The sequence below is a fragment of the Malaya genurostris genome, chromosome 1 (assembly GCF_030247185.1).
Source record: "Malaya genurostris strain Urasoe2022 chromosome 1, Malgen_1.1, whole genome shotgun sequence".
Classification (NCBI taxonomy): Eukaryota; Metazoa; Arthropoda; class Insecta; order Diptera; family Culicidae; genus Malaya; species Malaya genurostris.
This window is the reverse complement of record NC_080570.1, coordinates 9,272,151-9,288,508: the sequence shown is the minus strand read 5'-3', so window position 1 is coordinate 9,288,508 and position 16,358 is coordinate 9,272,151. Positions and strand designations below refer to the sequence as shown.

The 16,358-nt window shown below is 37.6% G+C and overlaps 1 protein-coding gene across 1 annotated transcript; it reads right to left on the bottom strand.

Moving 5' to 3' along the window:
* Window positions 1–11,387: 11,387 nt before the first annotated feature.
* On the bottom strand, window positions 11,388–13,047 carry LOC131431716 (small glutamine-rich tetratricopeptide repeat-containing protein alpha-like). Its single transcript, XM_058597583.1, has 3 exons — window positions 12,495–13,047; window positions 12,015–12,431; window positions 11,388–11,946 (listed from the first exon to the last, which is right to left on the bottom strand). The coding sequence occupies exons 1-3, from the start codon at window positions 12,830–12,832 to the stop codon at window positions 11,718–11,720; spliced, it is 984 nt and encodes a 327-aa protein (XP_058453566.1). The 5' UTR covers window positions 12,833–13,047; the 3' UTR covers window positions 11,388–11,717.
* Window positions 13,048–16,358: the final 3,311 nt, after the last annotated feature.

Here is a 16,358-nt window from a genome sequence, read left to right as displayed (position 1 = left end):
ACCGATGATGATGATGAATGTTGCTCCTACCGACTGATCCGCCGAAAAACGCTTGATGAGAGATTGCTCTCAGAGAGAGAACGCGTTTAGCACGTGGGACTGTTGCTTCAATGTTTTCCCGGACGGATGGATTCTCTTTTGCTACAGAGCTTTGATGATGACATCTAGGGTGGTATGCACCATGATTAACGCTCGAATTTATTTTTTTTGACAAAAACAGCAACATTTTGCAAAAAATCAAGAAAATACAATACTTCGACAGCGTTTTCTTCAGTGCGCATTATATTCAAAATCAGATGATTTATTTCCCAATAGAAATAGGTATTTTTAGTTGAATTTGCAAAATAAAAACCTGTCTTAATCCACCTAATGGTATAATGATGCCTTTCTCATATTACTAATATTTCCAAAAATGTCACTGGAAGATTCTGTCAAGAAATTTTGTTTTCCATCTTGAATAAAATAAGAAACTTTCTTTGGGTATAAACTAACATAACCTTTTTAATTTGCAAACAGTTTTGTCAAGTTAATAAGAATTTTACTTTATTTTGCATCGTCACACTAAATGATTGAACACACTTCACCCTATAGATCTAGAACCGGAAGTCGGATCCGGATGAAATAAAACAGCAACCTATGAGACTATAGGAACTTTTATTTGAGCCTAAGCTTGTGGGAATCGATCGAATCATCTTTGAGAAAATTTAGTGAATCTCGTTCTAGAGTTTTTGACCACTATTTCCATTCCTTGGAACCAGTATAGCCAAATCTAGAAGAATTCTGAATCTTTTTTTGCATCGTCGCTCTAAATGACGGTGTGCATGATGAAGTTCAATAGCAACCTTTGGGACTATGAGATTTTTTATTTCATGATTGATATTATTTGACACATACTCACACACACACACACACACACACACACACACCCACTCAAAATAGACGAAAACGACAAACTATGAGAACGAAATTCATGTCCGGTCAATGACATAAGCGGAACAGTAGTTTCAACATTCAGTTCTTTCTTTCATTTGCCCTTTCAGTCATTTCGGTATTAAACCGGAGCTTTGAGAATCGAAAATGACACAAAAAGGTTTCACAATGCCTTTCACTCGAATTCGTTGTAGTTTTGGTTTCCAAAGAGGTTCTGAGATGTAATCACTTCGATTTGTCATATTTTAGTTACACTTTATAGCCAAACGTCACAGATTTTCAATACATCGATGAAAGAAAGAGAATTGAAATACTGCTGATGATCTCTTCAGGCGTTAGTCAGGTTTCGTCTTGTCATAGAGGAAAGAGTGACGTTGGCAATTATACTCTCTCATTTTTTTCGATGAGAAACGAAAATGCTTCGCCTCTCTTCGTTTGTTCTGGTGTCGGTCATTTACGAATGAAACAGTAAAATATTGAAAATGAGGCTGTTGAAATGGTTTCTTTCATTGAGAATGCGTGACAATTTTAAGCTCTGTTTAGGGATGACCTAAAACGGTTCGTATGGCGATGAATTATAAGCCTTCTAATTTGAATTTTTGTTCGTGAAATTCGATTTGGCCTTCTTCGGGAAAACGATTCAGTTCCTCTATTCCCAATACTTTCGAAGCCGAAGTCAGTTAAATTCACCTAAGCGGTTGTGAACTCTTTCATTTGATTCGAAATTTTTAAAAATGAGTGTAGCCATCATTGAAAAATCATAGTACGTTCCAAGTTAAATTTTTTGGGTTACTTCCAGGATCGAAAACCGAATCTTTCATTTGAATATTAGATGGATCAGTCATCCACGTGAATAATTATTTTAATTTCTTTACGCATATCATCCAGTTACGAGTTTCTTTTCATTTGAGTCTAGATTTGCAGATGGGACTTGACATTTGAATCTAATTGGTTATGCTGTCTTTGAGAAAATTGAGAAGTTTGATGTAAGTGAAATTCAACCGCAGGTTATAGAACCAGGAGATCTTTCATTTGAATCTCAGTATAGGAAAATTCGTTCAGCCAACTTCGAGAAACGTTACTTCATGTTGCATGCAGCACATACACACATACACCTACAAACTGAGTGTAATATCCTGGAAAACATGTAAGAAGAACACTTTATAATGACGCTTCACGTGAAGCAATCTCCAACCGTTTATTGTCCGGCGATTCTCACACCCTCACTCTCTGAACTCTCTATCTAGAATGCCACATCCTCCCCCGGTTTGCAATGACATTTTTATAAAAGAAATCTGATTTGAAAACGCTCTTCTCATGTTCTTTGTTTGTGTTTTATTTATTCCAAGCTGTTGATGTATCTCTGAGGTCGTCTAATATTTCTCGAAACTCGTCTTTTCGCAGCAGGCTCACACTTACGTGATCCTTCTCCGCCGATGCATTCGTCCTCCAACAAATGTTTTACCGTTGCTTGGGCTGATGGTTTCGGTTCATCTCTGTTCAACTGTCCTAAAAATGAGAAAACATAAGAAAAATCGAGTCAGAACAATTCAGCGAATATTACTCTTATTTGTTTGTCTAGCTTACCGCTGATATTTGAATCGCTTTTCGCTCTTCTTATAAATTTCTTTAAATCTTTTACATTTCTATCATACATTTTATTTGTTGTCATATCTCGAATAGTTGCTCTCCCAGCTCCAGTTATTTGTATTACTTTATGTAACACATTTTTATACGACGTGTCAGTCTTGTCACTTTTCTTTTGCATAACTAGCACAGTATCTCCCACTTCCAACTGCAAATCGCGAGCACCACGTTTCATATCTTCTTTTGAATTTCGAGTGTACTTTGCCTCTGTATCACGATCACGTAATTCATCGTCCTTGATTTGCTTATGATCAGTGCGTACATCTGGTAAAAAGCTTCTAATCGATCTTCCGAACATAAGCTCTGCTGGCGCAACTTTTGTCACGTGATGTGGCCACGAGTTATATGCAAAAACATAATCAGCCAAAGCATCTTTCCAGTTTAATTTCTTTAGTCTGGCAATAGCAGAGATTTTATTTATTCCTTGCATACTTCTTTCGACTAAGCCATTTTCAGTGGGATTCATCGGAGTGCTATGAATTAACTTTATACCAAAAGTGTCCTTCAGCCATGTTTTGAGCCCAATACTATTAAAAGGTGGTCCATTGTCTGCTTTCAATGTTTTTGGGATATAATACGTATTAAAAATCCTTTTGAGCACTTTTTTTACCGCCTCCGTATCAGTTTTATCCATTGGTACAGCAACAAGAAAGCGAGAATAGTTATCAGTTAAAACCAATGCTTTCCAACTGTGCAAATCTGAAGCCGAAGAAAAATCCATTGACACGTAGTCCCACGGATTTTTAGGAAGTTCAGTCATAGCAATTGGGAGAGGCTGAATGTTAGTTGTAATTAACTGGCATTCTGGACAGCTCCTAACGAATTCTTCGACTTCCCGATCCATTCTTGGCCACCACAGGCCCTGTCTTAAAAAATTTTTCATGGTTGACATCCCAGGATGACTTCGATGAGCCAACTGCAAAGCTCTTTCTCGTAAAGATTTTGGCAGAACCATTTTTTCTTGTTTCATTAGTAGGCTACCTTGCATGTATAAATCTCCTAGGAATGGTTGATATTTCGAAATATTATCAGGCCACTTGCTAGCCGTTTTAAGCCATTTTATGACAGTCTGCAGTTCTTCATCTTTAAGTAACTCTTCACGAACCTGTTCATTAGTCAATGCTAATAGATCATTATTTACGGATGCAGGATCAGCTACAACAGTGCACAGTTCGTGTGGTTCATTTTTGTCGTCAAATTGTCCATCTTGTTCTTTCACGCATAGTCTAGAAGCAGCATCTGATATGTTATCCTTTCCAGCAACGTGTTCAAACTTATAATGAAAATGCTCTGTTCTTAACAACCAGCCTTCAGCTCTCGACATTACACGTTTGCCTACGTCTTTCTTGAACTTATTGTTAGTTATAAACATTAGAGCCTCGCTATCAGATCTAAGTGTAAAATTCCGTCCAAGTAGATAGTAAGAAAATCTTTCCATGGCCCATACGATCGCCAAAGCTTCGCGATGTAGTTGTGGATACCGGCTTTCAGTTGGTGTTAGACTCCTAGATGCACATGCGATGATACGGAGTTCTCCCGAATTTTTCCCTTCTTGGACCAAAACTGCTCCTAAACCCCAGGGGGAAGCGTCAGTGTAAAGAATAGTTACGTCCTTTTCGTTGAAAAATCCTCTTTTGATCAAATCATTTTCGACGGTGTCCTTTAATTCGTCAAAGGCTTCTTGTTGTGATTTCCCCCACATGAAGCTTGCTTTTGTCGCTAACAAGTCACGCAACGGCTTCGTTTTGTGCGAGAAATTCTTTATGAAAGGACTTATGAAAGTTATCATTCCAATGAAACTACGAAGCTCAGAAACATTTTTAGGTCGTTTAAACAGATGTATATCGGAAAGTTTTTTCCTTGTCGGAAGAATCCCATTACCGTCAATAGTGAACCCAAGAATGTCTATAGTTGTTTGATCGTACATAGATTTTTCTTCGTTAATTGTAAGATTACTCTCAATCAGTTTCTTTTTTACATCTCCAACATACATTCTGAGTTCATCTAATGTTCGACCATAAACCAAAATATCATCTAGATAGATAATAATGTTTTTACATTTTATCAAAAGTTTCTCCATCACTCTTTGGAATAGTTCGGGAGCGCATGATAGTCCAAAAGGTAGTCGTGTGAACCGCAATAACCCATTCGCTGTCATGAAAGTAGTGAGATGACGAACATCCTCATGAAGCTCAATATGAAAATATGCATCACGTAGATCTAATTTTGTGAAAAACAATATGCCATCACCATTAGGAATATCTGCCCAGATTTTTTCGAGAGATGGCATTGGGTATGGATCCCGAATGATCGCTTTGTTAACTGCTCGATAATCAACGACAATCCGGAAATCACTAGCGCCTTTTGGGACTAGTACTAATGGTGATACATAAGTAATTACATCTTGCTCTTTATCTGCTCTTTCAATAATACCTTTAGCCTCCATATCTCTAAGCCTTTCATTCGTATCTGATTCAAAAGCCTTTGGAATATTATAGCGAATGATTTGCTTTGGTGTTACTGTTTCGTCAAATTTGATTTTTATTCCTTCAATCGGAATTTTGGGAAAAATTCCTGGGTAAGGTTTTGTGCTCAAATCTTTAGCATTTGGCAACCATGTTTTCGCCAAACTATCTGTAATGTTATACACAGTAATGTTATTTGATTCATTATTAAAAATCAGTGAACCAATTCGAATTAAATTCAAGATGAGGGCTGTTTCATAGCCCAATAAAGACTGCATTGCTCCTTTCACCACAAAAAACTTAGCAAGTTGTAACGGTTGATTACCGTTTGTAACGCAAATATAAGCTTTAAAAGAGCATTCGACATCCAGAGCCTGTTTATTCGCATAACTTTTTAAAATCTCTTCAGGATGTACAATCACATCGTGTACTACACTTCGACAATTACGTTTAATCCTTTTCCACCCATCTTGTGTTATTGTATTAACGGTAGCACCGGTATCGATCATAAACATAAAACTTTCGGATCCGATAGAACAAGACACATATCTCGGGTCACCCGTAACAGGTGATAACTTTTTATTGCCAGTGACCAACTGCAATGAATGACGACAAAAAAAAAAAAATCTAAATCAACATTTTGTTTCTCTAGGTATTTATATTGTTTTCGCATGGGAATTTATATTGTTCATTCATGCGAATTTTCGCTATCTACCTGATTGATTCTACTAGCCTCTTGTTTGACTTCTTCGCGATTATCAGAATGATTCCAACCTTTATTATCCGCATCGTTGGTTCCTGAAGAACGGCAAAATTGAGCAAAGTGACCCATTTTTCCACACTTGTAGCATTTAACACGAAAGGCTTTGCATTCTTTTCTTTTGTGAATACGACCGCACCTTGAACATTCAAATACCGCATCACTGCTATGTTCTCTACGTGCCTGTGGCATCCATTTCCTGTTACTTGAGCGAAATTTTCCGCTCTCAGTATGTAATTGACGATATGGTGCATGGCTGCCTTGGAGATATTTTGGGTTATGAATACGCAAAGCATTCACGGGCTTAACATCTACAATTGATGACGCTTTTCCGGTTTCGTCATCGTATTTATCCCTGACTACTATGGCTTCTTGAGCTTCAGTTCTTATGAAATCCAAGTGGTTTCCATGATTGATTATTTTACCCAAGTTGTTATTGAATATGTCGGATATTTCGTACAATTTTTCTGAAATTACAGGAACTGATCTTCTTAGTAATGCCTGGATAAATTCTTCATCCCTTTGTTGCTCTCCGTACTCACAAAATTTGGCTTGAGTTTCCAAACGCAACACCCAATCGGAAAAGGATTCGTTTAACTTCATTCGCATTTCTCGGAATTTGATTCTCTCTTTTGTTGTATCGCAAGTCTGGTTAAAATATTTATTTAGTGCTGATATTGTTGCTTCATAGATATCATCCGTGCTGTCAGAAACGGTTTTCTCCTGCATCTCAATTATAGTCAGTAAATAATTTCCAGCAAAAATTTTCAATCCAGTCAGCTTTGTAGCTGAATCCACAGGCGATTTACAGGAAACTATGCGCTTATATTGATCACGATAACGAATCCATTCCGATTTTCGTTTGTTATTTGACAACGTGGCGTCAAATTGCTGGAGAGGCCACGAGCCTAACAGAAACATTAAATTAGATAAACATTCATAGCATTTATCTCTCATACCTGAAAGCCATTCTGTTTTCGCTTTGCTTCCGATCCCTATTTGTGCAACCGAATTGCGATCGCGTATTTCTCCGTTAGATTCTTCTTTTTCCATAGGAAATATCAAACTTTGCGACATCGGAATATCGCTTTCCGACCAGATACCACTCGTCATTTCTGATTTACAGTTTTTACACTTCTTTCACACGGCAATGCTCCAAAACTGACGCTCATTTGAACAATGCAAAATTGCTGCTTTTTTTTTTTTCATCGAAATTCTGGTGCTGTCTTCTTTCATATATCCTATGTTGCAATCGACATACGTTCGCACAAACCATATAGTCGCTTCACTTTTTTTTGTATTATCTATCTCTATTGCTCATCTGTACTTTTGAAAACTAGGCACACATTTCATTCAATTGAATAGAGCGCAGCAGGTAGCAACAATTTTTTTTTTTTCTGTAAGATAAATTTGTTTGACTTATTATTTTGCTCTGTTGAGTATATGCAAAAAAAAACTTGTTCATGTCTACAAATCAAGAACTGATTCATATTAAATATGCTTAGATTTGCCATGAGCTCAACTCGACGAAATCTGAAACTGGTCATGGGCTAAACCCGACTCAGTTGAAAAAAAGGCACTTTGGCATTGAGCTAAAACTCTGCTCAAAGTTTCGTCGCATTTCTTCTTGCTTTTAAGCTTAGTTCAGTGTAAATCGGATTTTTGTTTGTCTCGCTCGCACATCCATTTACCTTTACCTACTCTTCGCATCACTTTTAACAATGTTTCGTACATTTGGACTTGTATGCTTTTCAATCCGAAAATTACACGAGTTACCATCAACACAACACTCCTGGTAGGATCGCCAATGTAATATCCTGGAAAACATGTAAGAAGAACACTTTATAATGACGCTTCACGTGAAGCAATCTCCAACCGTTTATTGTCCGGCGATTCTCACACCCTCACTCTCTGAACTCTCTATCTAGAATGCCACACTGAGGACACGTTCAGGAGTGTTCTAGTTCTAGATGCATAATTTATGTCAGTTACAAAATTTAAATCTGGATTTTATAACAAGAAAAACTGGCAGCCCCAGCAGTGTTTTCCTCGTGTTTCAAATATACAAACGGCATCGTAGACCAGTTTTAAATTTGACAGCAGAACTGGTCGAGTAAATAAAACTAGAACGGCTTGCTGGGGACACGTTTGTTCCAGTTTCTGTTCTATTATAGATCTTCCATATAGCACTTTTAATTGCTGAATTTGCTCTAACAAAATAAACTGGCAACCCAGTAGCGTTTTATCTGTGTTTCAAATATAGAAAAAATAGAACGGCAGCGTATACCAGTTTTAAATTTAACAGTCGTTCTGTTCGATTGAATAAAACTAGAACGGCTTGCTGGGGACACATTTGTTCCAGTTTCTGTTCTATTATAGATCTTCCATATAGCACTTTTAATTGCTGAATTTGCTCTAACAAAATAAACTGGCAACCCAGTAGCGTTTTATCTGTGTTTCAAATATAGAAAAAATAGAACGGCAGCGTATACCAGTTTTAAATTTAACAGTCGTTCTGTTCGATTGAATAAAACTAGAACGGCTTGCTGGGGACACATTTGTTCCAGTTTCTGTTCTATTATAGATCTTCCATATAGCACTTTTAATTGCTGAATTTGCTCTAACAAAATAAACTGGCAACCCAGTAGCGTTTTATCTGTGTTTCAAATATAGAAAAAATAGAACGGCAGCGTATACCAGTTTTAAATTTAACAGTCGTTCTGTTCGATTGAATAAAACTAGAACGGCTTGCTGGGGACAGGTTTGTTTCAGTTTCAGTTATATTAAAGACCACCCATATGAATCTGGCTGCTGCTGAATTTGCTCTGACATTTGGTAATCTTGAAACACTGATCGATTCGAAAGTTGATTTTATCAGTGATTGTATAACTTTTATATCTAAGAAGGCAAAAGGTTTGATCTCACTGCACAAAATGTCACGAAAAAAGATGATGTATACAGCCTTTTAAGTGCTGGCGTATGCAAAATCCTGTTTCACTTTGCTTCCAGACATTGCTTTATCATGAGCGCTCAGATTTATGTTTTCTTGTAATAATATGGTCTACAACTTCAACAAATTATAATTTTAGTCTCACTTCTAGGTCCAAAATTCTTCTGAAGACATTTAGGTTCCAGAATCAACTTTAGAAGCGCAAACAGAAAACGCGTTTCGGAGTAATTGGGACCACTGTACACTAGAATAGTAGGAAATCTATCTCTCTGTTAAAAATGAAATCTATATCTCTGTTAAAAATGAATAATTTTTAACAATCTAAAGCTTGTTGGATAGCTGTTACCGTGCGGAATCCAAAGTCCAAAAACATATCTAGCGGCGACAAAAAGACCTTTCATTTGCGACTAGTTTGATCAAAATCGGCCCTGTCATCTCTGAGATCTGAACCTCTTTGTTGATAACACACACACACGAACATTTGCTCAGTTCGTCGAGTTGAATCAATTGCTATATGACTCTCGGAAATCCTTCGGGCCTCTGAAAATTTTTCTAAAGTTTTAGCGAATTCTATACCTATTTTTTATATTTATAAAAAAGGTAAAAAACGTCACTATTTTTTGGTCGTGAATACGACTTACTCTACTATGCGGTGCCTTCTCAAAATTTATCCTCTGAGAGAGTGATGAGTTTTTGATCGTGAATATCTCTTATTGTATCTAACGTATCGACATAATTTTTGCTACATGCCATCGGAAATATGATCATGGTTTTATAGTAAAATTTGTAGGTGTATGACATAATCTACAATAATTCAAAATTAAAATTTTTCTGAAATGTTTGATATCAAAGAGGAAAACATATGACGCGTGTTTACCTTTCTCGTATTTTGAAAGCTCATAGCTCAGTGATCTGTAGAATCTAACTACCAATAGTATCGAAATAGTACACTATTGGAAAACCTGCCTGATTTGACCCATGCCAATCAGAACGCGGTCTGAGGAAGAGAACACAATAACTGCTACTGTACAACTGCATCGATATAAAAGATGAACATGAACAGTTTTTCCCATCATTTTCTGAGCAACACTTGTCGAAGCGAGTCATACGGGAGAGCAACATCGAAGACCTGCGCAGTTGAATTGTCCAGAATTTGAGCCGGAATTCATTATGAGTTCCAAATGCAGCTAGTGATTCCGCCCGGAATGGATTATTCCATCCAATTGGAAATTACAATTAATATCGAGTCAAATTTCGAACGAGTTTACCGAGTTTACCGAGTGTACACTCCATGATTCATCTCAGATCTAAATGCAGATCCCTTAGGTCATGGAAATTTAAGACCATCTCTTATCAAAAGCATCAGATTCATCAAAATGGAAGTTGAAAACGTTTGCGCCGTCACTAACACATTCAATTGCGACTGTAATGCGTAAATGAAAGTATTGATGTAGAACACATCTTTATACTAGTATGGGTGTCGTTTCGAAATATGCCGTGCGAAACAGGGTTGCCATATATACAGATTAATCTGTATTTTATTTCTTCTAAAAAATACAGTCTGGTCTTTTGCATTGGAGCAAAATACAACGAAAAGTGAACAACCTTGAGGATCATAATACAAGATCAGCCTTCCTAATGGCTCCAAATGTTATCTAAAGTACTATTAGAATTACCTTTGTGTTAAAATATGCTAATCAGAAGTGAATATCATCAGTTTAGTGTGGGTCTACAGTCTAACAGATTCTAATTGTAAAATTTTCGCATTTGGTAACCAATATTGTATCTGTCATGCAACTGTCAGAAATCGCGAAGGTAAGAATTTCATATTTTTGGTCAGTTTATTCCATTACAAAATATGTTTCGGTTTTCATAATACAGCTCTGAGAAATAAAAACGTCCTACGCGCGGAGTTTAATCCAGGTAGACTGCATAGAATTCATCAACGTTTCGAAATCAATTCCCTTCCATCTTCAGGGTATTATGATCACAATTACTCATGGCAAGTGGTATGTAACATGTATTTGGTACGGAATAATTGGAATTAGTTGTTTATGTTTAAACACAATTGATATATTAAAGTTTAGACTACATTTCTCGACAAACATTAAAAAAGATCCTTAGTGCAAATGACAATTATTACGACATATTCCTGTATTTTACAACTGATTCTGAAGTGCAGATCGAAAGTTGATGGTTTCAGTCATTGTTCAATGTAAAGTGTTAGAGAAAGGGACTGCCGATATGACTGTAATAATCGAAAGACAAAATAAACAAATAGAAACTGTCATTTGCACTGTGGACCTTATCTAGTAGTCAATTTTATCATCGCCCATGGCTAAAATTCCGACCAATTGTAGTCTGTTTGTTACATTTTGAGACACTAACCGATTAACCCATCCAATGTCGACGATTTTGCTTTGATTCGATTCCAGAGTGCTCGAGTAGGGCAATGGTTGAAGCTGCATTTATCCTTCAGCCAACAACCCAAGATCTGACGCTAGTATTACCCACCTCTAAAATGAAAAAAAAAACATGCGTAACCCTAAGAAATACAATGTCAAACGAGATGCCGTCTTATGTCATCCGAAACTGAAGCTTGTATAGCGATGTGATCAAAAGCAAACACTTTTGGGTTATTTTGGCATTTTCGTTACTAGTTTTAAAGATTTATTGAATCCATTAGACAACTAAAACAAACAATGAAAGTCGTATCAACATCGTTTGCGGGTTAAAGTTTGTAGTTATAGTCGAGATGTTGACAAGTACTCAAAATCTGTCCAATGACTGGAAATAAATGTAGCTGTTTTTCTTTTTCAAGGGAAGTTGTATGATATTACGCCTTTCCTACAACCAACAGTATATAGGGAAAATTACACAAAACCAGCTTCTAGCTCGACACAAGAAGAGGGACGACACAATTCCCATCCGGAATCCGTTCGGTATGAGCAAGTAACGAAACAGATTAGGAATTCGCTGGAGGTGGCTGCTGCTGGTTATCGTTATTATTGCCCCCGTTTTGATGGCTCCCTTCACCACCGGGAGTTCCTTCCGGTGGAAGCTCACCGCTCTGCTCCATCTGTCGGATTACGTTCGCAAAGGCTTCCGGATTTTCGTTGGTCATCTGCATTGCCAGTTGTCGACCGGTTTCCAGCAAAGCATCGACATTATTCATGCTACTCAGTTGACCCAACCTTAGCGGAAAAGAAAACTTGTAACACTTGCGAAAACATCTAAACGAAAAAAAAACAGTGAAACTTACATGTTCTGGATGGCCGGATCGTGCATCATCCGGGTGGCCATGCTAACCAGGGCTGGATTATTGAAAGCAGCGGCAAAATCTATTCCGCGCAAACCAGCGGTGGCCGAAAGATTTGGAGCACCGCCCGGAGCCGACCGAAGTTCTTCCAGTCGCTGCTGGGTGACACTCATGTTATTCTTATAATCCTGATTGTCCGGCTCGATCCGAAGAGCATTCTGGTACGCTTCTAACGCTTGATCGTGCAAGTTCATCTTCGAATAGGCAAGCCCCAGACGACCGTAGGCTTTACTGTAATTCGGATCATAGCGCAGGGACATCCGGCAATCGTCCGCAGCTCGTTGGTAATCTCCCATGCGGCTGTAGGCTGCTGCACGATTGCAATAGAAAACCGGATTGGTGGCGTCCAAACTGATGGCTCTGTGGGACAATATGATTGTTAAAAAAAGCTACCTTCCATTTCGATACATGATAAAACCTTACCTTCCGTAAAGGTTGAGAGCTTCATGGTATTTTTCCTCCTTCATCAACCGATTTCCTTCGTTCTTCAAATTTTCCGCTTCCTGCTTACGTTCTGGGCTGACATTTGTGAACGTGCCCCGGTACACTTCGAACAGATCGATGTGATTTAATGGATTCTCCTGATTACTGCCGCCCACTCCACCACCCTCCTCCGGTGTAATTTCGTACACATTCTCCAGACATTGAATGGCAACTTCGAGACTTTCCCGAGAATCGGAACTAAAGTTCGGCTGCTCCAGCTGACTGTTGAGAAAGCGTATGAAAGAACGTACAAAATATTTCGCCTCGATATCGCTCATTATCACTGCTCTTGTTCGATCACAAAGTTTTCCGTGTTATGTTTGATTTGATTCGGTAGCACGTTCGACACCGTTTCAAATTGATCGCTTTCAAAGTGGGAAGGATTATTTTCTCCGATGACGGGTTGAAGCACATCGAATACCAGGCAAACTTCAAAAATGAGCTGATCGACTGCAGCCGTGGGATGACAGGAGAAATAAATGACCATGGATGACAATGACAGCCGGTCGCAGGGATGCCAGGACATATTAGAGGGTTCGATTTGGTTCTAATATTCGTATTGTCATATCGGTAGTAGGTAGTGTACACTTGTACTATGATTTTTGAAATAAATTTACCCGTTGTTATCAGAAATCGGTCAAAAGGTGAAGTAATTAAAAATTATCCTACCGATTTGACAGCTCCTGCTGAAAGTATCATCTCAAAACAAGCTTCGGTTCTAAATTTCATGTTAGTGTAATTGTGTCAATTGGAAAGCCCCAGCATAATGTACTGTGTTTATCAGCTCTTCATGGATTAGTTTTTAAAAGTGGCAACTCTGGCAGGTTTCGCTGGATTTTCTCTATGGTATGATAGAATCTGAATCAAACGTTTCCATTTGTTGCATGAAACTTTGTACGCAAGTTGATGAAACAAGGATTGAATCCTTGACTATTTATAGCAAGTATTTTTTCTGCTTCCAATCTGAATTCGCACTGAGTAAATGCGGAAACGCATGGTAAATATTTATATTGAGGTTGCAACACTAACCTGCAAGTTGGTGGAAATTCCAAGCGAAGTTAGTTGAACTGTCATTTCTTACTCATCAATTGATAAAACAATGTTTCATCATGATTATTTTGTTGGCTTGATTATGACCCACGCGCTTTTACAGAGGTTAATAAATTATTTTGCTTTCACAATCGAAGCTCATAACATAGGAATATCACTTCTCATATACATTTTAAGTTGATAAGGTATGTTTAGGAATCAATGGGACAAAGTTATACCATATAACATATGAATTCCTTCAGCGATCAACAAATTCTTACATCTGAATAAAAGAATGCGATTCTCGTTACCGGAAAACAAACAGCAACGTAGACGGCATTTACAGATCCGGTGAAACTTGACCGAAGCCTTCCCCCGATGCATCCCGCGCCCGGCAGGAATTTATTTTCCTTAATATGCCAGAATTATTATAAAATCATTTTGATGTAACACCTAAAAAAAATCAAATTATTGCCGCTGTAAATGTAATTTTACCACATTTTTGCCTTTCTCATATAGAAAGGTTATGCAATCACTGTGAAAAACCGACTTTTGAAACCGAAGGCCGAGTGTCATATACCATTCGACTGAGTTCGTCGAGTACGCAAAATGTGTGTGTGTGTGTGTGTGTGTGTGTGTGTGTGTGTGTGTGTGTGTGTGTGTGTGTGTGTGTGTGTAACGTTTTTTTACACTAACTCGGAGATGGCTGAACCGATTTTTACAAACTTAAATTTAAATGGAAGGTTTGGACCCGACTTCTGCTTCCGGAGTTATGTGGTAAAAGGGGCAAAAAATGAAAATATATGTTCTAACTTTTCTCATAGATGGCGCGAGCGATTTTCACAAACTTAGGTTCAAATGACAAGTCGTAGGTTGTACTTTATTTCGAAAAAATAAACTTTATCTGAACATCCAGCCAGGCAGACAAAGACTTTTTACAATAAATCCTGTTTGCAAGTTTCTTAGCATGAATCGCCCAGACATTCTTTCTGAATGCTCCGTAAGTTCCATGACACCTAAAATGTCACTACCACTCGGGTTAATCGAGCACTCAGAAACGAGCAGTCAAGTACACTCAGGCAAAAAATATATGAAATTTCATAATGATTTCGTATGGTTTTTAGCCAAAAGAATATCGTAAGCGAATCATAGGACCGACTTATGAAATTGCGAAAATTAGAATTCCAATAAAACGCCTTATGAAATTTATACGACATTTTTAGGAACATTGTGCGAAATTTCTATGACAAACATAACTTCTCTCATATATTGTGGAGTTCATGAACTGTACGTATGAAAACTATAATAGTAATAGATGAGATGTATATTGCAGAGGTATATTTTTCATATTAATCTTATGAAATTATGATTTTTGATGCATCATAAGATTTGCCTTATGATTTTCACTATTCAATTTGCTTGAGTGTACGAATGCATTGCCCAGTTCGTCCAGGAAACAACGTAGGAATCAGAAGACCGTCCATCGGATCAATTTCTCATGGCTAACTCGACTTGACTGACCCTTCTAAAATATGTCATATTACATTCGACGTACTTTTTCCTCCCTCCATTGTAGTTGATACAATGAACACAATGATGACCACCCTCAGCCTCCTCCTCCACAGATCATTACCCGATAATAATCAATCAACGGTTAAATGAAGCGTACTGAAACGAGTGTCCGTCTCTCTCTCTTCGGTTAGCATTCACATGCATTCAACCATCCCGCGGAATGGTCATCAATCGCGCATCACTTAGAAGAGCGATGGCATAGAAGAAATCAAGCTGTCAAAACATGTAAACATAAGCGTTTTCATTTTTTTCCATTTTTTTTTGCAATCAGTTTCGCAGAAACTGACAGGGTTCACTGGTGACGCGTGTGGCACACGTACCTATGCACCGAGGAGAATGTCTTCACGCATCACATGTTTGTCATTTATTTTTCTGACTGACGATTTCGATCGAAATACTGACAGCCGAGGGTGGATAACACAAGACAGAGGCTATCTGGTTCGATTTCAAAGGAGAAAATGTTAAATTGTTTGTGGCGCAGGGAATTTTTCGTTGTGCATTGCTGAATATTAAATATTATTGTAATCAGATTTTTCTTTTTAGAGAACTGGAACTTTTGCTTGACAATGCTCACTGGATGGAATGGTAATTATAAACCGCGCAAACATTCCAAAAACTATTAAAACAAAGCTAGGGTTAAAGACAATTTGTGTGAAAACAGCACTAGAAAAATCGGTTGTTAAAAATTTGGTGGGTGGAATTCAGGATGAGAGACGAAATTGAATCAAGAAAAAAAATGTGAATCAAAGCTCTTTACTAGTTGTTCATAATTAAAATATAGATCAAACTGAACAAGTTTAACAATGAAACAAAACATGATTCACGCGTAATCTCTCAAGAACAGTGTTGCCAAAAACAAACCAGCAAAATCACACTTTATTATTCAATATTCTATCTCTATATTACACCAATTTCAGCCCGGGATTGCTTTGCGAAAATGTTTTCGAAGTGATAAGCGATGTCAAACATTTTAAGGAAGTTTTTCACATTAGAACGAATGATTTGCGTTTGATACATCGTTTTAAATTTCAACTATCTCAATGACAAAGGTGTAATGAATTTTCAATCAGGTTTCTAGTCAAGTTGTATTGCTAAAGGTTTTGCTGTATTCATGTTCAACGCTTGACTAAGTCCTGAACCAGTGGATTATTTCTGTTGTTAACTTTGTTTAGTTAACCCCCGGAGAATAAGTTCGATTTAATT

Coding starts and splice junctions, on each gene's coding strand:
- LOC131431716 (XM_058597583.1), bottom strand. CDS start 12,832: ATGAGCGATATCGAGGCGAAATATTTTGTACGTTCTTTCATACGCTTT. Junction 12,432..12,494: donor GCTCTCAACCTTTACGGAAG/GTAAGGTTTTAT, acceptor ATTGTCCCACAG/AGCCATCAGTTTGGACGCCA. Junction 11,947..12,014: donor GATCCGGCCATCCAGAACAT/GTAAGTTTCACT, acceptor TTTTCCGCTAAG/GTTGGGTCAACTGAGTAGCA.